The 21256-nt window shown below is 34.1% G+C and overlaps 3 protein-coding genes across 6 annotated transcripts; 2 read left to right on the top strand and 1 right to left on the bottom strand.

Moving 5' to 3' along the window:
* Nucleotides 1-1731: 1731 nt before the first annotated feature.
* On the top strand, nucleotides 1732-6819 carry LOC116017224 (peptidyl-prolyl cis-trans isomerase FKBP15-1-like). Its single transcript, XM_031257765.1, has 6 exons — nucleotides 1732-1881; nucleotides 2040-2089; nucleotides 2748-2810; nucleotides 3127-3217; nucleotides 5976-6080; nucleotides 6552-6819. Exons 1-6 carry the CDS (start codon nucleotides 1827-1829, stop codon nucleotides 6638-6640), a joined length of 453 nt encoding a protein of 150 aa, XP_031113625.1. The 5' UTR covers nucleotides 1732-1826; the 3' UTR covers nucleotides 6641-6819.
* A 5222-nt stretch (nucleotides 6820-12041) lies between these two features.
* On the top strand, nucleotides 12042-14227 carry LOC116015286. 4 transcript variants are annotated; one of them, XM_031255325.1, is made up of 6 exons: nucleotides 12042-12294; nucleotides 12390-12433; nucleotides 12527-12758; nucleotides 13400-13685; nucleotides 13789-13866; nucleotides 13967-14227. In XM_031255325.1, exons 3-6 carry the CDS (start codon nucleotides 12568-12570, stop codon nucleotides 14015-14017), a joined length of 606 nt encoding a protein of 201 aa, XP_031111185.1. In that variant the 5' UTR covers nucleotides 12042-12294; nucleotides 12390-12433; nucleotides 12527-12567; the 3' UTR covers nucleotides 14018-14227. The 4 variants fall into 4 exon arrangements, with proteins under 4 accessions (XP_031111185.1, XP_031111186.1, XP_031111183.1 ...); XM_031255326.1 differs by having other exon boundaries at nucleotides 12385-12433; XM_031255323.1 differs by having other exon boundaries at nucleotides 12390-12758.
* Nucleotides 14228-15240: 1013 nt separating this feature from the next.
* On the bottom strand, nucleotides 15241-18411 carry LOC116015059. Its single transcript, XM_031255057.1, has 7 exons — nucleotides 17966-18411; nucleotides 17549-17635; nucleotides 17201-17458; nucleotides 16708-16872; nucleotides 16548-16601; nucleotides 16301-16447; nucleotides 15241-15837 (listed from the first exon to the last, which is right to left on the bottom strand). Exons 1-7 carry the CDS (start codon nucleotides 18158-18160, stop codon nucleotides 15460-15462), a joined length of 1284 nt encoding a protein of 427 aa, XP_031110917.1. The 5' UTR covers nucleotides 18161-18411; the 3' UTR covers nucleotides 15241-15459.
* Between the last annotated feature and the right edge of the window lie 2845 nt (nucleotides 18412-21256).

The raw sequence follows: 21256 nt of genomic DNA, 5'->3' as shown, positions 1-21256 counted from the left end.
AAAATCACTTGAAACCGTGTTTCATTTTTTGATTTTATATGAGAAAAATATCAAATTTCTCTATTACCTCCACATTTATTCTTAAACGGTAAGGTTCATTGCTCTCATTTTTTAACTTTTTATTTTAATCAATATATTTTTTTAATTTAATTTTAAAGTATATGTTTTATGAAAAAATAGTTAACAAATATATTTGTAATTAAATATTATTTATTATTATAAAGAATAATTATTAAAAGATATAGTTTTATTTACATATAAATATTAGATAATTAATAAATTATTATTATAAAACAAATTTATGTCCTCATAAATCAGTTAACATGATGTCAGTTAAAGTTAATAGTTAATTTACCTAATAGTTAATTTACCAAACATTTCTCTACATGCTAGTCAAACTAGTTAATATAATCAATTAATAATTAACTGTTACCCTAATTCGCTATAAGCTCACTGGCAAACAAGGTCATAGTCAATAACAATTAAGTATTTTTGCCTTCAGAGTATTCATGTATTTGATAAGAAGTTTCACTTAAAATTTCCTGCCATAACATTTAAGAATTTGGTTTTGAATTGGGCCCTTTATGCATATAAGTGCATAGTTGAATATCAAAACTAATTTGATTCGATGTATCTCTTCATGACTTAGGGGTACAGTATGGGCAAATTATACAATTAACTAGGATTCATCTTGCATTGTGAACCTTAGTTCAATTCGACATTCAGATTATGTACTACGGGTACATAATGATCTTGTTTCGTAAAGGGTGTTTGATAAGTCAGTATTTTAGAACAACATTTTACTACAAAATACTGAAATTCAAAATACTATTTTGGACCGTGTTTAAGATTAACATTTTGAGATTCATACTTTTATTTTATTATTACATAATAATAATAATAATAATAATAATAATAATAATATTATTATTATTATTATTATTATTATTATTGGTGATTTTAACTTTGCATTAAGATGTCATTTCTTAATGGCAAAAACTTGTGTGAGATCGTTTCACCATGAGGCGGGTCGGGTCGGGTCGGGTCACGATGCAAATATAACACTTATATGCACAAATATCATACTTCTCAAATATAATACTAATCAGGAATAAAAGTTTTATTACTTATTAGGGTAAATGTAATACTTTTAAGGGAAAATACAATACTTTTTCATTTCGATTTAAAAGTATTACATTTTTCCTCAAAAGTATTATATTTGCCTTTATAAGTGAGAGACACTTGTCAACATTACTTATTATGAAAAATGTATTACTTTTTCTCTTATAAGTAACAAAAAGTGTATTTTTGATTAGTGTTATATTTGAGCATATAAGTATGAAATTTGCACATATAAGTATGACATTTGCATGGTGCTTTGACCCGACCCGACCCGTCTCACGAATAAGGATCCGTGAGACGGTCTCACACAAGTGTGACCCTTTCTTAATTTCTTAGAAGTTGTCAAGACCTCGTGGTCTAGTGGCACCCAATTGCACTCCCATATGGAAGGGGTGGCCTCAGTGAAAGTAATTTTGACTCTTTGTGCTTTAGATTGAGAAAGTAGTTATAAACGTATAATGTTCTGTAACAGAGTAAGTAATATTAAAAAAAATAAAAAATTCTTATAAGCTGACATGGCAAACCGCAATCATGTCTCTGTCCTTATTAGGTAGTGATGCGTATTACTACGTGGGAGCTTAACCATTGTTAGCCGTGGACCCGATCGCGGCCAATTATATCTCTAACTTCGATTCTTAAGCTTAAGCACACTTGACTGGAAGGCCAATTTTGCAGTGAGAGGAAACTCGAGAAATACAGCGAAAATGAGATTCGGCTATGCGGTTTCAGTTCTTCTACTTCTCGTGGTTTTAACATTAGGTAATCAAATACTTTTATTTTTTCCTTTCTATGAAATTGTTGCTACTTTCCTAAGTGGATTTTGTTGGACTTGATCTTTTATGGTAATGTTTCGCTCTTTGAGCTGACAATGGAGTAATTCCTAATTCCTTTCAGTTTTGAATTTTCTGTGTTTCCAGTTGCAGCGAAGAAATCTGGTGATGTTACGGAATTACAGATCGGTGTGAAGGTAAATCTTTGGGATTTCAATTTCTGTTCATGTATATATAATTCCTTCATTTCTAATTTTCTGTGGAATCGCTTAAGCTGAAGCATTGATGAGTTTATGATTTCACAAGAAATATATGATATTCATATGCAAAAAGCATTGCTGCCTGGAAATGATTATCTTTTGTTTCATATATCTCATCTTATTAGATAGAATATTAGGTGATATTGTATGAATCGTGGATTGTGATTAGGGTGATTAGGTATGATTTATGACTTCGGATTGTGAACAATATATGGTCCACTCAGAATTTCTTATTGATTATTGAATTAAATAAGCTAAAAACACTTGATATTAGGCTCTCTATTTCTCGGAAGTTTTGCACTAATCATCTAATTAGTTACTCACTTACTGTGTATCACATATATTCTGGTCTCTTAATTGCCATTAAAGATAATCAAGAAAGAAGTATGTGCCCAAATTAGAGTTCACATTGTTTGACACAAGGCCAAGCCACCTGCTTTCACTGACATAACGTATCTAATTTTTCAGATATGTTTTTTCAATTTCTCCCCTTAATCTCTATTGATTGATTTTTATATTTGGACTTGCTTCATGTATTGCTTATTTAGAACCCACTCCTTATTATTCTTCTCTGCTTTTGGCTCAATTGTTGCAGTATAAGCCAAAGACTTGTGAACTCCAGGCTCATAAAGGTGACAGAGTTAAAGTACACTATCGGGTGAGTACTACTATTACTACTAGTACTTCTATTCTTGATATTTACACATAATAAAGAAAACAAATCAAATTATAAAATTGAAATTTATCTGTGTGACAGTGAGAGTAATTTCTATGTATTGGCATGGTGGAACCTGCACTTAAATGAGATATTTGATTTACTCCTGCAGAAATGGTTACTCAGTTTGTATTTTGAGCTGGCGTACTTTGTTTAGTTACACTGCCACTAATAAAGATCCGTCCTGTATCTGAGAGAATGAGCATTATTTGAATTTAGTAGCCTGCTTATTTCTGGAGCTTACTGCTGGTCATTGCAGGGAAAACTTACTGATGGAACTGAATTTGATGCCAGCTATGAAAGGGGTGACCCCATTGAATTTGAGCTTGGTACTGGTCAAGTGATTAAAGGTATATTAAATATTTTAGAGGAAAATGAGAGACCCTTACTACTAGAGTAATTTTTTTGAAAATCACATTAGGACTCCCCAAGCTCAAGGGTTAACAAAAAGAATACCTAATAATATCAGTCATGGAAGGTTTAAGTAATCCAAATAATCCTAGCACCATTGAAAAATATTAATGAGTCCTATACCGTTAAATTGGTCAATTTAATCTCAGAAGACTTTGGCAGTTCAACACTGTTAAGTTTGCTTATGTGTCACTAATGTGGTTGATTGACTAGGCTGCCATGTCATTTAGCAAACAAAATAGATAAATCAATCAATCAAGAAGCCACCTCTGAACCACCAAGGTAGAGGCAGGGCCAAAACCTTTTTCCTCCTCTACTCATCATTTTTCTCAAACTCAGTTGCCTGCCACCCCCCTCCTAGCCCCCAAAATTTTAATTTGTAAACTTAATATTAAATTATTAGAAGTGATTTAATAAAAAAAAGTATTCAAAATAAAGTTCATATTAAATTGTTAGAACTGATTTAATAAAATTAAATTATTCAAAATCAAGATCTTAATTAAAAAATTTAAACTAATTGTACAAAAAAATAAATTATATAAATTTAACCTAAAATTATTCAAACCTTGTCCTCAATTAAACCTACTTATGATTGACGAAATAGATATCTTATACAATAATTCAATTTGTACTTTTTATATAATTTCAATATGCCAGCTCATTTATTAGCGAAGAAATCTCTTTGCAATTCTAGTAGTATTCTGTTCGAGTATTTTGATTTTATTCCTCGTTGTTTTTCTAATGTTATGTTGAACGGTTTTGAGGTTTAATGAAGGTTGTTTGTGTGTTTTTAAAAAAAAATATATAAATTCAAATATAAAATAAAAGCATAATATTTATTAAAAAGTTTTGTTTAAAAAAAAAAATAAAATTAAAAAGTGTTGTTAACTAAACTCAATTCATATATAAATAGAGAAAATTGTCATTTTGGTCCACTAACTATAGGGGTCCTCTTAATTGCAGTCCACGACTTTCAAAAGTGTTAATTACATACCCTGACTATTCAATTTTTGTCAATTTTGGTCACTCCGGCCAATTTACCGGCCAAATTCGCCGGAAAATCCTAAAACCTAAAATAATGAGGGTATTTTAGTCATTTCACATCTTTTTTCCTTTTCTCCGGCGAATCCCTCTTTTCTTCTTCTTTTCCGGCGAACCAAAATGGCTTTTCCGACAAACCACTGATGTAACTGATGTGGTCTCGCCGGGGATAATGTCACCGGTGACCAAAGGCCGTTGGGTACAGGAACCTGTTTAGTATACCTTGGCCTACATTTATAGCCGACGATAGCATTTACTTCATCAATGGAGTTCTCCACCTTCGAGCTGAGCTAACTATCCGGCGCAACGACGTACTCGGAGACTAACAAAATGCATCGTCTGACTACTGTAATTTCTTTCCTTCTTCTATTGACTTCAAGCACAGGACAGGTGCAGAGCTTTACATATAGTGACTTTTAATGGTGACTTATAAACTAAAATTTCTAATGCAGAGCTCTACCGTAACAAAATGGAGAGCTTTCCTTCTAATTGTGACTTTTAAAAAGCCATAAAGCTAAAATTTTCCTTAGGATTTTGGTTATACAGTGACTGGTTGATGTACAGTGCCGGAGAAGAAGAAGAGGGATTCGCTGGAGAAGAAGAACATACATGTGAAATTACTAAAATACCCCTCATTATTTTAGGGTTTAGGAAATTCCGGCGAATTTGGCCGGCAATTTGGCCGGAGTGACCAAAATTGACAAAAATTGAATAGTCAGGGTGTGCAATTAACACTTTTGAAAGTCGTGGATTGCAATTAAGAGGACCCCTATAGTCAGTGGACCAAAATGACAATTTGCTCTATATAAATAAATTAGAAACAATTAAATTTGATTCATATATTAATGAATTAATTAATTAGATCTTACTTTTTAAACATTTAATCCTTAATATTGTAAGATTATACCGCTTTGAGTTTCATCACAATGTCGAATTATATTTGTATTGCCAAATTGTGTAATATGTATTAGTGAATGCCTAACTTTTTATTAGAAAATTGTATACCGTACATGGCAAGAGTTAGTCCGGCCCCCAAAAAATTCTGGTTCCACCCTTGTTGGTCAGTTGGTCCCTTGTCAAGAGAATATGATGAGCACCTGCTTACTTTGTTTTTCAATTCATCTACTGCACTGCAAAGTTAAACAACATCAGCTTACCAAGCTTCTGATGTGAATTTTGACTTGATGTGTTTTTTTTTTCTTTTAAATATTGATGATGTAGTCTAGTAAAATAAATTGTTATCCTTGATTATCACTGTTTTACTAGTACGTGGATTAAATTCATAAATTTAATGGTATAGGGATTAAAATGATCATTTTGATTAGCATAGCCCCATAGGGATTAATTGCATACTTAAACCACTATTTGCCTATTTCCCAAACCCTTCGTGTTCTTCTTTGGATCAATTTGATTTTAATATTTCTTCATACTTATGTCAAATACTCTAATAGATGTTTTATACTTTTATTACTAGTCCATGCTGTTAAAACTTTTGTGTTAAATATGTGGTTGAACTTGAGCGGACTTTTTCTTCACTGTATTTGTCCTTCAGACAAGACACTTCTGTATGTGCAAAGGGTTCCATTTCAATGGCACCAAGATATTTTTCTTTTTATTTATATGTTCTTTTTCCTTAATGGCTTTATTGGTCAACAGGATGGGATCAAGGACTACTAGGAATGTGTGTGGGAGAGAAGAGAAAATTGAAAATACCTTCTAAACTTGGTTATGGAGATAGTGGGTCCCCACCTAAGATCCCAGGTAATAATACTACCATCATTTTCTTGGTATCTCAAACTCTTGTGTAGAAGCATAATACATTTGACCTAGGCATGCAGAGAGAGAGAGAGAGTGAAGAAGCATGAAGCCATCATCCTACTTTCTTCTGTTTCTAGTATTAAATCTTTAATAACAATGTGATGTTAACATGGTATCCATTAACTTTGGTTGCATCATCACCATTCTTTATTAAGTACAAACTAATGTCCTTTCTTGAGTAAAATCTAACAGTTTTAATATCGGAATTGGCATATGATACAAGAATCATACCATTTGTCTCAGAATTCTTTCCCTGCTTGGAAATAAATTATTGTTGGAAATGATAAGCAAGTTTAGCAGCATATTAAAGTGGTTTTAGGATTCTTTCCCTGGTTTTTTTTCGTATTGCAGTTCAACTAAAATTTTGTGTGTAAGTATTGCAGTTCAACTAAAATTTTATGTGTGAATACTCAGGTGGTGCAACACTTATCTTTGACACTGAGCTTGTAGCCGTGAATGGAAAGACATCAACAGGAGACAAAGCTGATAAGAGTGAACTATAATCTTACGGCGAAACACGTGAAGTTTTTATTTTCTGGTAGCTTTGATTTTTGGGTAATGGGAACATTATTAGCCAGTCCTGAGTGGTTTTATTTGTGTTGTGTACTAAATATTCTGATCTGTATTTTGCAACAACACATCAGTAATAACACTAATCAAATGGTCTCGAAAGTTGCCTGGATGTCCTTATTCACTCTTTCTCTTCAGTTATCAACCTGATGAGGCCTATAAAACAAGAAGATACTCAAGAGGTTAGACATCATCACAAGACTTCCCGTTTGGTGCATTTGAATAATTTTGCTTAAAAGTTGTTCAAAAAAAAAAAAAAAATCAAATTGGACTTTTTAAATAATGCATTTACCCTGAGTGATTTTTTTTTTTCTTTCAGAAATTAAAAGATCGAGTGGTTTTGGTAATTTTGGATTTTTTTTCTTCTTCGTTGAATTACTTGAGTATAAGTTTTTCTGGCAATTTATATCGTGGATCAGGGTGTACAATGCACTGTGCACCCCGTACCAAAACGACGTCGTTTTGGTCATTTTAATTAACGGTTTGTTTTTTTGAAAATCACGTTTTTCGTTTCGGCCGGTTTATGTATTTGTGGTAATATTCTGTATATTCTTTGAAAGCATTTGTGTATTGTAGACTACGATTCTGTGTATTCATGTTAGGGGTACGAGGTACTTAAACATAGGTTGTGACGTGTTTTGTGTATTCGAATGTTAAGAGGAGGATTTCTGTGTAGTTGTGTCAATATTTTGTGTACTCCCTTAAGTCATTCTGTGTATTATGGACAAGGATTCTGTGTATTTCTTGAAGTCATTCGTGTCCACTAACATTCGAAACGACGTCGTTTCGGACCAGGGTCCACAGTGCATTGCGGACCCTGGTCCACGATATAACGATTGAGTTTTTCTACCTTTCTATTTTTTTTGTAAAAAGAACAAAATATAACGTTTATTTTAAATGCATATAGAAGAATAAAGAAAAGGGCTATATCTTATTTAGAGCTTATAAATGATCAAGTGTTGCATTATGTCATAATTTATCAATAATAAGAGACTTTCATACAAAACTGCAAATGATACACAAGTTTATTCTTTGTTGGCTAATTATTTGTTAAACTATTATAGTTTAATTAGGAGCTTAATTTATTTATTTAGACTATATTAGGCCTGAATGTTGCATCACTGGCGTGAAGTTGAAACAGATTTTAAAGGCTTCAAGAAGTTGGTTTAAGATGGTTCGTTGTTTCAAGGAGTCTTCCTGCAACAAACTGCAGAGTATTAAATAATCAAGAGTCCTATTATCACTTTAAAAGGAGATAGAGTTATCCTAAGTAGATACTAGATAACAAGATCTACATGTCTTTCCCAGTTAATTTTTTCTTGCATTACTCAAGAATTAACATAAATGTATGGCAATGACAGCAAAAAATAAAAATAATAATAATCCCCGCCAAGTTGTGTCGTTTAACGCATTTTCAACTACAACATTTTTTTTTTGAGTACTACTGACTCTATTACAATGTAGTATATGTTCATTCAACTACAACATATTAAAAATTAAAGTTTAAATATTACTGGTTATATAGTCTGGGCCCGTATCACCTATATATTTGTTAGCTCGAGAATAGCTCTAGCATAGGCCTAACCACCCACCCGTCAATCCTTATACCGTGAACCAGGGTCCATAGTGCACTATGAACGTTGTTCCGAAACGACGTCGTTTAACTAAGATAGTAGGAAGTTGACGCACGACGGACACCGTTCCGTTCGTCCAATCCCCGTTATGTGTAATTCTATGTATTCTATTCAGAAATTATGTGTATTCTAATATATAATTATGTACATTAATGATTTGAATGCCATGCTTCATGAAACATAAATGATAATACTTAGGCTTATGATTCAGTTTATTCTATTAAGAGATTATGTGTATTCTAACATATAATTTTGTACATTAATGATTTGAATGTCATGCCTCATGAAACAGAAATCATAATACTTAGGCTTATGATTATGTGTATTCTATTTAGAGATTATGTGTATTCTACTATTCTAGTATATAATTATGTATATTATTAATTTCTAATACCATACACAAAATTCGTGTGAAATTCAACATGTTAAATATCTGAATTGGCATATGGTACAAGAAGCATGCCATTTGTCTCATAATCCTTTCCTTGCTCGGAAATAGATTATTGTTGGAAATACTCTGTCACCCTATGTCATATATTTGTTAGCCCGTGACGAGCTCTTGTATGGACTAAATTGACCATTTTGACAGCTCTAAAAAAAAAAACACGTATCGAAACGAAAAAACTCCACCTAAAACTCTAAAAGCACCCATGTGGAGATTTTTGAGTGACTTTTATGTTACTTAGTAACCTCCATTTGATTAAAAAAAAAATTCTTTTACCAAATCTTCAAGAATGAGTGGGCAAAATCGAAAAATTATGTTCTACTACAACAATTGATTTTTGGGTAAAAAAAAAAAAAGAAAAAGAAAAAGAAAAAAAGAAAAGAAAAATCACATGAGGAAAGCACACGGGTGCCTTAGCAAGCACGTGGCTTTCAGTTGTCCCCTAGGTGCTTCAAAGTGGTTGCTAGTCTAGCAACCACTTTGAATTTCTCATGTTTCCATACAATGATCCAATTTTAGACCGTTGTACATCAACAAGAAGAATTCAAAGTGATCATTAGGTTGGGCTAAGAATAGCCCACTCGCTGCCCCACTGTATATTTACTAGCTCGTGATGGGCTGGCTTGTATAGGCCAAGTTGGCCGTTTTGACAGGTCTAACAACAAGAACATTAAAAAAAAATTAGAAGTATTATGAAGTATTATGAATTGACTAAAGCTAGAGTTAATAAAAAGCTTCACCTAAAAGCACTTCCTATGGAGGTTATAGAGTGATTTTTATGTTGACTTAATAACCTCTATTCATTTTTTCTTTTTTTACCAATGACCTATGAATGAGTTGGCAAAATTAAAAAAAAAAAAGCAAATTGCCATTTTGGTCCACTGACTATAGGGGTCCTCTTAATTGCAGTCCACGACTTTCAAAAGTGTTAATTGCATACCCTGACTATTCAATTTTTGTCAATTTTGGTCACTCCGGCCAAATCTCACCGGAATTTCTTAAACCCTAAAATAACAAGGGTATTTTGGTCATTTCACATTCTTGTCTTCTTCTCCGGCGACCTCCCACTTTTTCTGGCATTTTTTCCGGCGACACCCAATACGTAACAACATGATATTTTTTTAATGGAATAAGTTCTCTCCATAATCCATACTTCATTATTTTATTGGGGGGGTTTGAAAATCAAAATAATAGAAATCTCAAAGCCTCGCACAGTAAAACATAGATCTCAAAATTTTTACCAGAGCATTGAAAAGTAATCTAATACGGCAACTAATTTCACAATGGCGAAGCAGGAGTAATCAATGGCGCATTTTAGACTCTGTAGGCACTGTGATTTAGACCTGATGTTGCCACAGTCGGGTTGCGGGTTGCGATTGATGACTCGACGAATCCCTAGAGGTTTTCGGATCTGTCGGAGACGGCAACGTTTACCGGAGTCATTATCGGAAACACAGGCTAGGTGTGCAGCGCTTGGGGAGTGGCTACATAGTTTAGAAACTTCAGCAGAGCAGTTCGAGAATTTTAAACAACTGGCTCAGAAACTAGAGAGCATGCAGAAATTGTTGCTGCAATTGAGGACTCAAATCTAGTACTATTGATAAATATATGTACAATTTTGGGATACAACAAATCTCCTTATCATATATAGAGCAAGTCAAGCATTTTTTATTCAATACAAATGTATAGATGAATCGAACTTATATGTTGTGTAAGCAATTTTATAGTTCTGCGAAAGTTTTGTATTGCTGAAATTATAGTACTTGTTGAGAATCAGTTCTTTTGAAAATTCATGCTGTTTTGCTACACCATGTTGTCAAGTTCCTGGTTCATATATATGTATAATGTATGAGCCTCCAGCGTAGTCCAGTTTGTGGGCGATAGAAAGGCGAAGAGAACAACTAAACAGAAAATAATGAAGTGTTTAACGGAGTGTGACATTTTTGCAGAGAAAGGGAAGAAAGCGTCGTGCGGAATGTCAAATAATTATGCCTAGGAGTGATGTCGTCGATCTGCTACTCTGTTCATCGTGAAGGCGTCGCCGGAAAAATGCAAGAAAAAGTGGGAGGTCGCCGGAGAAGAAGACAAGAATGTGAAATTACCAAAATACCCTTGTTATTTTAGGGTTTAGGAAATTCCGGTGAGATTTGGCTGGAAATTTGGCCGGAGTGACCAAAATTGACAAAAATTGGATAGTCATGGTATGCAATTAACACTTTTGAAAGTCGTGGAGTGCAATTAAGAGGACCCCTATAGTCAGTGGACCAAAATGGCAATTTGCTCTAAAAAAAATTAGATTCTACTACAACAATTGTTTTTTTAGTAAAAAAAAAAAAAAGGAAGAAAATTCGTACTTGGGAAGCACATAAAGCGCATGCCTTTCACTTGCCCCTAAGATGTTTCAAAGTGGTTGCTAGTAGAGAAAAATTCGAAATGATCGCTAAGCTGACGACCACTCTGAAACACCTCGGGTGCAAGTGGAGTCATGCAGAGCTATAGAAGCAATAATTTATTATTTTTTTAAAAAAAATTGAAATGTTCAAAATTCCCCTATAAATACCTCTACTTTCAACCTTTTTATATATATAAAAAAATCTTCAAACATTCTAATTTTAATGTTTTATGTGATAAACAATTTTTTTAATGTACTAGTAAATTATTTGAGTGACATGTAGTACAACTTAATTTCAATCAAATACTATTTTAATTCAAATTTTATAATTATCAATTAAATAAAATTTTGACTGGCTTAGTTAAATTATAAATTAAAATAATTATAATTACAATTAAAAAAATTAGAAAGGATAATAATTAAAGAAACAATTAAAAGATAGTTAAGGTGGATGTGCTCACCAGAAAAAATTGAAAAATAAAATAGTGAATGTTGAAACTTAAATTTTGAACCTGTGATCTCCAGTTTAGAGAAGAACCACGGTTATAAGTTATAACACTTAACTACAAGGTCTTTAGCTAATTAATGACTTTCTAATCGGTTTATTTCCCTAAATAAAATCCCAAATATACTGGAAAATAGGGTTTTGGTTGCAGAAAAATAAAATAAAAGGAACGAGTGAGCGTGCTAGTCACGTGACCGTATATCCTAACAAGTCTACTTATGTGAGTTGGAACTTGGGAGGGAATTCCATCTAGCCGTCCAGTCATCATCGACGGCCAAGATTTATCTCAGTTAAATCTACTCTTTACCAAGAAAGAAAGAGAGAAACCACTCAACTGTTAAGGTTAAGGAGGAGACGAAAGAAGAGAAAAAATATATATCTTCATCACTCTACACAAACACATCAACTGCTCTGATTCCTAGAGAGAAAGACAAGATCTTGAAGGAGATTGGAATTGTTCTTCTCTTTTAGTCTCAATTTTCCCTGAGAAAGAACATTGATTTCTTCTCAGGAGAAGAGAATTATTTTTATAAAAAAAAATCCAATCTTTTTCTCATAATTCTTGGTGTTTTCTGCTCCAGAAGATAGCTCTCCCTCTTTATATGTCTCATGTAATCATCTTTTCTCCGTGTGTTTAGTCCCTTTTCATGGGAATTAGTTACAATAACGACCAGTGTTTTTAAAATTTTTTTTTCCTGAAGTGCAGACATTTTCTGGAGAGTATTTGAAGTCATATCCGCAGATCTATTGGTAGGACTCAGTGCAATTTTTTTTGCTGTTTTTCCTGTGAAAATCTATCTGTTGTATAAATTCACGGCCGCCTTTATGGTTATCTGGTTGAAGGGTATATAGAATACAGAAATATTCAGAGACAGAAGAGGAGTATGGATAAGTTACAGTGGGGGAATAGGAAAAGACTGAGATGTATGAAGGTGAAGGTGAAGGAATCGGTTTCAAATGGGAAATCGGATGGGGGTGGGGGTGTGGTGAAGAGGAAAATCACATCTAGAGTTGTTGATAATAGCAAAGAGGCTAATGCTGCTGCTAATGCTTCATCTCCTTGTCGTATCAACAGGTAACAACAAGAAACTCTGAATATTTGCTTTTGAATTTTGATAGATGCATTATTTTTAGTGATGATATTCTTGTTTAGGTTATTGAGAAAATTTGTGGGATAAACTGTGAATCAACACTCACTCTTGTGTTTTTAGTGGTGAAGTTTGGATCTTGATTAGATTTTCCAGTACAGATGGAGATTTGTGTACTCTCTGTTTTAATTTTTCCCTGAAAATTCTCTGAGATTTGATTTGTAATCATTTACTAAAATGTTGGAAAGCTGCTAATATATGGTTTTTTCTTAAAATGGAGTTTTGGTCTGTTAGTGGTAGTGGTTGAGTAGATACAATTATACAAAGTTACTCTGTTATTGAATTGAATTTAAGAGTATAGAGTTTATACAATGGATTCAATCTGGTCAATACATACATATGCTATCATCTCTTCTGGAAAATGGTGACTGTTATTCCTGACTAGGTCTAAAGATTCTTTTCTATTTTGAATTGTTTAGTATTTATCTTGTTGGTCGGATAGTAATAGCTGTTCGTAGATTCCAAATTTTCCAAAATGGATTAGTCTACCGGGATGAAACTTAAGCTTGAGTGGTACTGAAAGAAAAGTATGGGTTGAAATTTTTTTGGGTAACTTGTGATGTTATAGGGATTTGGGGACGAATAGATCTAATGGAAACCACGAGAATAAAAAGACAACAACATTGTCTCCAGAGAAAGAAGATAGGTATTACACCACGAGAGGATCGGTAGGATTGGATGAGCATAGCAAGTTATTTATGGACTCGAGGGAGGAGAAGAAGAAGGTGGTTTGGCCAAAACTGCTTGTCACATTATCCAGTAAAGAGAAAGAAGAAGATTTCATGGCCATGAAAGGTTGTAAACTTCCTCAGAGGCCTAAGAAGAGGGCAAAGTTGATTCAAAGAACCATTCTTGTAAGTAGATCTAAAGAAGAAAACAAACTTTTTACAATTCGGGTTGTTCTGATATCTCTGTAATCTCATTCCTAACCAAACTCCCACCTTTCTTTTCTTGCAGTTGGTGACTCCAGGTACATGGTTGTCGGATCTGTGCCAGGAGAGGTATGAAGTGAGGGAGAAGAAGACTTCTAAGAAGGTATTTAGCCATTGTTCATACTTTTAAAAAATGGTTGTTTTGGGCTATCTACCATGTTAACAAAGACTGTTTTTTTTTTTGGATTTTGTTTGTGTTGCAGAAGCCAAGAGGGTTAAAGGCAATGGGAAGCATGGAAAGCGACTCGGAATGAGATTTGGGAGAGGAAAAGATAAGAGAAGAGGCTGGAGATGGAGATTGATTTGATATTTCCCTTTTGGTAACTTGTAGTAGTGATAGATAGTGTTGAGGGAGTAGAAATTTGGGCTATGATGTGTTGTGCTGTGCTAATCTCATCCCATTTTGATGTTAATACCCTTTTTTCAGATTGTCTTTATTTATGCATTTGTTTTCCCTGATTTCATGCTTGTGTTTAAAACTCACAGCATCATTATTTTATGGCTGCCTTAGAAAAAGGAAGCAGAAATTGTCACTAGAGTTGGTCCATGATAGACAAGGGAAGTCCCATATCTCTTGGGCCTCAAAGTATTTACCAATCCAATCTCAACAGTTGCTGTGGTCCAATAGTTTAAGATGCAATAGTTATACCATGTACCCAATTCAAATTGTGAACATTCAATATGTAAATTGTGTATTTTTGATCCGGATTCACAGAATAATTTGCCTAATTTTCACAAGTTAACTATGGGTACATATAATAAACTATGATAATGGTATATTATGTGTTTGCAGTTAACTTATTATGAGCTTGTAGTTAATTTATTATGTGTCTTTAATTTATTTAGACACATAATTTATTAACTGAATATTAAATGCAAACACATAATTTTTTTAATCAGGATCCACATGTTATAACAATTAGACTTGAGGGGTTGAAAATTCTTTCCAAACAATTTTTTTGTCTAATTAAATGGAAAATACTCCAAAAAGAAAGGGTTATGATGTACCGAAACTTCTGAAGGAATTGTCTATTTCTTTGTTTCCCCTTTCCATGCTATCTAGGAGAATTTATCTAGTTTCACACTTGTGTAAGATCGTTTAACAAATCTTTATTTCTAATACAAGTAGGGTCAGATCGGGTCAATATTATGTCTGAAAATTTTTTATGTAAAATATTACGGAGTACATTATAAGTATTACACTTTTCCTTATGGCACGTTTGGTTTGTAGAATAAGCCTGAAATGGAATAGCATTCGCAATAATAGGTCTACTCCTTTGAGAAAAAATTTAATATTTTAAATCCAAATGTAAAATTATTACAATTTTTTTATTATTATCAAGGGAGGGGTGTGTGAACATACGAGGTCAAACTTACAAAACTAATGCCAGGCTACTTTCTTTTTAAGCTTTTAAGAAACTTGTCCACTTTGCCATTCACTTGCATGTAGGAACTCCCAAACTCAAAAAAAATATTTAAAAAAAAATAATTAAATAAAAGGCTATATAAGAAGGGTGGTCAAAACTAAGCTCTAGAAAAAAAAGTTGACATTTTCTACTAACTTAACCTAGTAATAGTATATAAAACTAACACAGAAGATGGTAGAGACTAGAGGAGGCATTAGACATTTAGACTGTGCTTGGTGCATTGAATGAGTTATACAGATATGATGACAATTCCTTTTTACTTTTTAGCTTCATGGGCAATTAGGGTTTCTACCAGGGCCTCCAAAATAGAAGTAATGACCCCAATCCCCATTACTGCCTGTTTGGACATCATAGCAGTTGGACTGCTCTGTGTATGTGCCTAAGCCTTTAGGGGACTTGAGATTGTTGGAGCTATCAACAACTTGGATGTTCCGAAAGTAACCCGCCTTCCCAAACCCTTCTTCCGGGAAATGGCCGCTCCCCATTTTGGTGGACGTGTGCTTGCCATCCGCCTCCGTGTTCACCACTTCCCCGCCCCACTCGATCATGGATGCACTGTCTCCTAAATTCGAGAACAAGAACGATGGCCAGTAACCCAAAACGTAGTCATTCCCAAATTGCATCCACCAGTTCCCTCCTTTCGGATCCTACAAGAAAAACCAAAAAGTATTCAAAGAGGTTGATCATCAACCAAAAAAGTAGCAATTTTGGCAAAGGAAAAGTGCCCAAAAGTTGTAATCATCAACTGTTTCAGCTAAATAAGTGATATACTGTGGAGTGGAGAACAAGGCCCTCGAGGTTTTCGGCCACAAGTGGAACAGTGTGTGCAATAGTAATGATAATGTACAAAGAGAGTCTCTTCTTTAACATATCTGCACTGCAGTGTTTAATTCATTCATTCCTAAATTTCTCCACAATATACTACAAGCAAAGATTTTATTTGTGACAGTTACTCAATTATATGCTCAGCTACTTTGCCTGCACAATAATGTTCAATAATTATTCAAGTGAACCATATAAACTTCACCTCACTTAAACTCGGTCCAAGAGGTGGTGGGTGGTGCCCACCACTTAATAGAAATCTGAAGGGGAAAATTTTTTGGAATTTACCTTCCAGATAAGAATATTGATATCGTACTGGGAGTTTTGATAGTCAGAAACAGGAGAGATGCTTGCACCCATTGCAATTTCACTGTTAGTCTGAATAAAGCCAGAACAAAGGAGGTTGTAGCAACCTGTGGCCTGATATGCATCACTCTACAGATTTTTTTGGGAAACATCAGTGAAATTCATTAAGATTACAAAGACTGTAAATTTTTGTATTCATTAGAAATTTACAGTAAATCAGTAAACTTACTGTCCAGTAAGTAAACAGCCTTGTGTTATTGTCACCATAGAGGTCCGGGCTCACCTATGATACATATGTCATTCCATTAGATTGTATCTGGTGCCGATAAAATCTTGGTATTGTATCTTCGTTTTAAAATTTAAATCACAAGAACTAGGGGAAAATATACCTGCCATCCAGCTTCAATGCTGTTAAGGTCTTCGCCAAAAGAACCAGCTAGTATCCAGAGCTGAGACAAGCTGAACTCGTTTGGCTGCTGAACTTGTGGCTCCCAAACATTAATAGTGGCCTTTGCTCCGTAATACCTCTCGCCCTCAACATAAGCAATTGCATGCTAGTCATCAACAAAAGCAGTCAGAACCAAATTCACAAATGCAAGGCAAATCAAGAAACTTTCTTGATAGGGGTAATCCCAGCCAACCTGGCTAAGGATACAAACTTGTAACCACAAGTCACGAATTCTAATCCTAGTCTTCTTGGTTTGAGCCGGTCAGCTATAGGCAACTTAGGCTGATTTACCATTTTGTGGTCCTTTTCAAGCTAAGGTCACAAATGTTAATGAGTTCCAATCCTAGCCTTCTTGGTTTGAGTTGGTCAGCTACAGGCTGATTTACCTTTTTGTGGTCCTTTTCCGGCTAAGGTCACAAAAGTTAATGAATTACCTGATGACCACTTTGGTTAATGAGGTCAGGATCACTCCCCATGGGCTTAGGGAAGCTTCTACTCTTCTTCTTCCCATACCTTTTCACCGAACTCGCCCTCAACACATCATCTTCCTTTGTCCTCCTTACAGGAATGGTATCATCAGGGCACCTTCCATTCATGTGCCACAACTGAGCAATAGAGCCTGTTCTTTCTTTAGGTCCCATTGATTCCTTATTCACATCATATAACCCCTCTGGGTGATAACTTGGCCTCATCTGAACATTTTCAGAAATAACACAAAGTAAAATGATCAGAACAACATATTAAAATAACTGGGAAAAAAAAGTAGGAAAAGGAGAATGAACCTGGATTTTGTGGTCTTTTAGGAATGGGTGATCAAAAGCTGGCTGCTTGGAGATGTGTACACAGTCAATGATATCTCCATCTGGACTCTGTTTATAGTTCATCAAAACCACACCTCTATAAAGTTCTTAACTTCAATCATTTTCTTGATACTCAAACCATAACTTCTATTTAAACACTGCAAACTTCTTCTACTTTATTGAAGGCATAAAAGAAAGAAGATGGCTGAAAATGAAATCAATCCCAAAACAGAGAAAAATCATTCCACTTAAAAACCCAGATAGCCATTCAAGAAATCACTCCTGGTTAATACTCAAAAAATTTTGAGCTACCCAGGATAAAAGACTTTATTATACCCATCAAATTTGAAGAGCAAAATCAAGAAAAGCACAGAAATGTCGGTAGAAGGGGGGTGTTACCTCAATCGTTTTCACGGGAGTTTTGTTTAGCCTTTTCAAGTGTTTCTGCACCTCAAGCTTTTGCATGGAGGCCGACAACCTAGCAGCGCAAGATAGCGACACGAGACAACCGCAAAAGTAGAGAAAGAACAGAGCTAGTGCTACCACCCTCGTCCTCCTCCCCTTCCGGCAATGTCTACTGCTAAAATACGCCATTCCCACAAACAAAACAGCCCCCCCGGCTAGGAAAACAAGAGACTCTCAGAGTGAGCTTATCAGTAGTTGGCCATGGCTACAAGGAAGCACACTCTTATCGTGCGCATCCCAACGCTGCTTATCCTACGCACCCACTCAGAATTAACAATGCCCCCCCAAGCGTTTCGGGACAGTGGGAGTGTGATGGTTTTCACTCTCTCTCTTTCTTTCTCTCTCTTCTGCAGGTCGAGAAATCCAATGAAAATCCAGAGAGGTGTCCGTCTCTCTTCTGTCGTTATAATATACTCTCCCTTTTTTTTTTTTGAATTAAATATTTTGTTATGATTTTATTCTATTTTCTGAAAGACACGAGGGAGGGGTAAAAAGGACACTCTGCAAAAGGGAACACTGCGAATGGAAAGTGGGGATTCATGGCTCAGTGGTCAGTGGAGGAGAGTGGAGCATTAAATTCTATATTTTCTTCTTTTTATATTTTTTATATATCAAGTTTTCAACCTTACTTTATATTACTCATAAGCTTGCTCAATTTTTGGACGGTTATTATGCCATGAACTCGTATTCAAATTGTTTGGGTCCATGTTCATAGTATATATATACCCTAAATTGTTCTCAGTTCTCACTAACTTCATACTTCCCAAAAAATATATATATATAGTTATTTATATTAAATTTACCCCAAATCGCCTAAACTATATTCCCCTATTTTCACAATTGATTTTTTCTTGTGACGTTGTTGACTTTGCGGTGAAGACAGCAAATGAAGGTGAAGGTTGCAACGCACGGGGAAACAATCGTGGGTGTCTCCATTATATATTTTCGTGCGACTTCCGTGTACTAACTTCCTCATTTCCAAATATATATACTAAAGAGTTAATGATCGATTTGGTCCCTTTGACTATAGCGAAATTATCAATTTGGTCATCGACTATCATCCTTACCAAATTAAGTCCTCAACTTTGAAAATCTTACCCAATTTCGTCCTCCGTTATTGTCCTACGGCTCAAATTGTCTATCATCATACGACTCAATTGATGGGAGGACGAAATTGGGCAAGATTGTCAAAGTTGAGGACTTAATTTAGTAAGGATGATTGTCGATGATCAAATCGGTAATTTCGCTATAGTCAAATGACTAAATCGGTCATTAACTCTATACTAAATTTAGCCTCAATCTCCTAAACTATTTGCACTAACTTCCTCCTTCCCAAATATATATATACTAAATTTACCCTCAATTCCCTAAACTATATTCCCCTAATTTCACAATTGATTTTTTCTTGCGATGTTGTTGACTTTGCAGTAAATATGACGGATGAAGGTGAAGGTTGCAACACCGGCAAAACAGTGGTGGTTGTCTCCATTATGTATTTCCGTGCAACTTGCGTGTACTAACTTCCTCCTTCCCAAATATATACAGTAAATTTAGTCTCAATCACCTAAACTATTCGCACTAACTTCCTCATTCCGAAATACATATACTAAATTTAACCATAATCCCCTAAACTATATTCCCCTGATTTTTACAATTGATTTTTTCTTGCGATGTTGCTTACTTTGCAGTAAAGACCGCAAATGAAGGTGAAGGTTGCAACGCCGGTGAAACAATGGTGGAGTGAAAATGATTGGAAGGCTAATTGATGGTGGTCTTCTCTTCTACTTTCTCTACACTTCGTTGTTGTAGTTTCTTCTACAATGCTGGCTAAGGTACATCATCCCATTCGATTCCTATTACTCTCTTATGTATTTCGATGGTCTTAATATTTTATTAATATCTACTCATGTGTGACTAGTTTGGTTGAATATTGCACAGGTAGAAATGTAGGATTGAATGTTTTATTTTCTATGTAAATGTTTACTCTTAATTATTGTTGACTTGCTTCTTCTTTTTTTATTTTATTTTTTATTTTGTACTTATTTTAGATTTAAAAATTTAAAATACGCATGGTTGATTGGTTTAGATTTTGATATTTAAATATTAGTGGGTGAAAAATAAATACAGAGTGAATAAATATGTGTACTAGTCTACTAGAGAACGTGAGAATGTTCAAGTTATCAATTTGAACTAAATCAAATCTGAGTCAAAATTGAACTATTTCAAATTAAATTGAACTAATATTTTAACCTGAATGATTTTATTTTTTTCAAAACTAAAATATTGAACCCGAACCAAACATGAAAAAATCAAACCAAAACTCAAAATGTCAATCCCTGAATCCCAGCCCTGCCGGTGGAGATAGGATGGTGAGACTTGGGTAGAGGATATTGAGCATTGAGGAAAAGATATTTAGGTTTGAGACTATTCAAATATTGTAACTCCAACGATATAATACTCCATCCATCCCATTTAATCATTTTATATGTCTGATTCAGTTAATGATGTTAACTAAAATAGTTTTTAATTTAATTTTTAAGAAAATCAAGTTTTATATTGGTATATAAAATTTATACATTAAAGTAATATTAAACACACCAAATTAAATTTAAAAATAAATAAATAAATATTAAAGAATATAAGCAAAGGAGAAAGAATCGGTTTGACCAATAAATAGTAAAAATAGGACATAGAATAATTATTTACTGGCAAAAACTTGTGTGAGACCGTCTCACCATGAGACGGGTCGGGTCGGGTCGGATCAAGATGCAACTGTAACACTTATGTGCACAAATGTCATACTTATATGCTCAAATGTAATACTAATCAAGAATAAAATTTTTGTTACTTATTATGGTAAATGTAATACTTTTAAGGGAAAATACAATACTTTTACATTTCGATTTAAAAGTATTACATTTTTCCTCAAAAGTATTATATTTGCCTTTATAAGTGAGAGGCACTTATCAACATAACTTATTATGAAAAATGTATTACTTTTTCTCTTATAAGTAACAAAAATTGTATTTTTGATTAGTGTTATATTTGAACATATAAGTGTGAGATTTGCACATATAAGTATGACATTTGCATGGTACTTTGACCCGACCCGACCCGTCTCACGAATAAGGATCTGTGAGACGGTCTCACACAAGTGTGACCCTTATTTATTATATGCATCACTACAATTTACAACTTTTTTAAATGTAAACTAAACAAAAATGG

The sequence above is a fragment of the Ipomoea triloba genome, chromosome 4 (assembly GCF_003576645.1).
Source record: "Ipomoea triloba cultivar NCNSP0323 chromosome 4, ASM357664v1".
Classification (NCBI taxonomy): Eukaryota; Viridiplantae; Streptophyta; class Magnoliopsida; order Solanales; family Convolvulaceae; genus Ipomoea; species Ipomoea triloba.
This window is presented reverse-complemented; position numbering and strand designations above follow the sequence as displayed.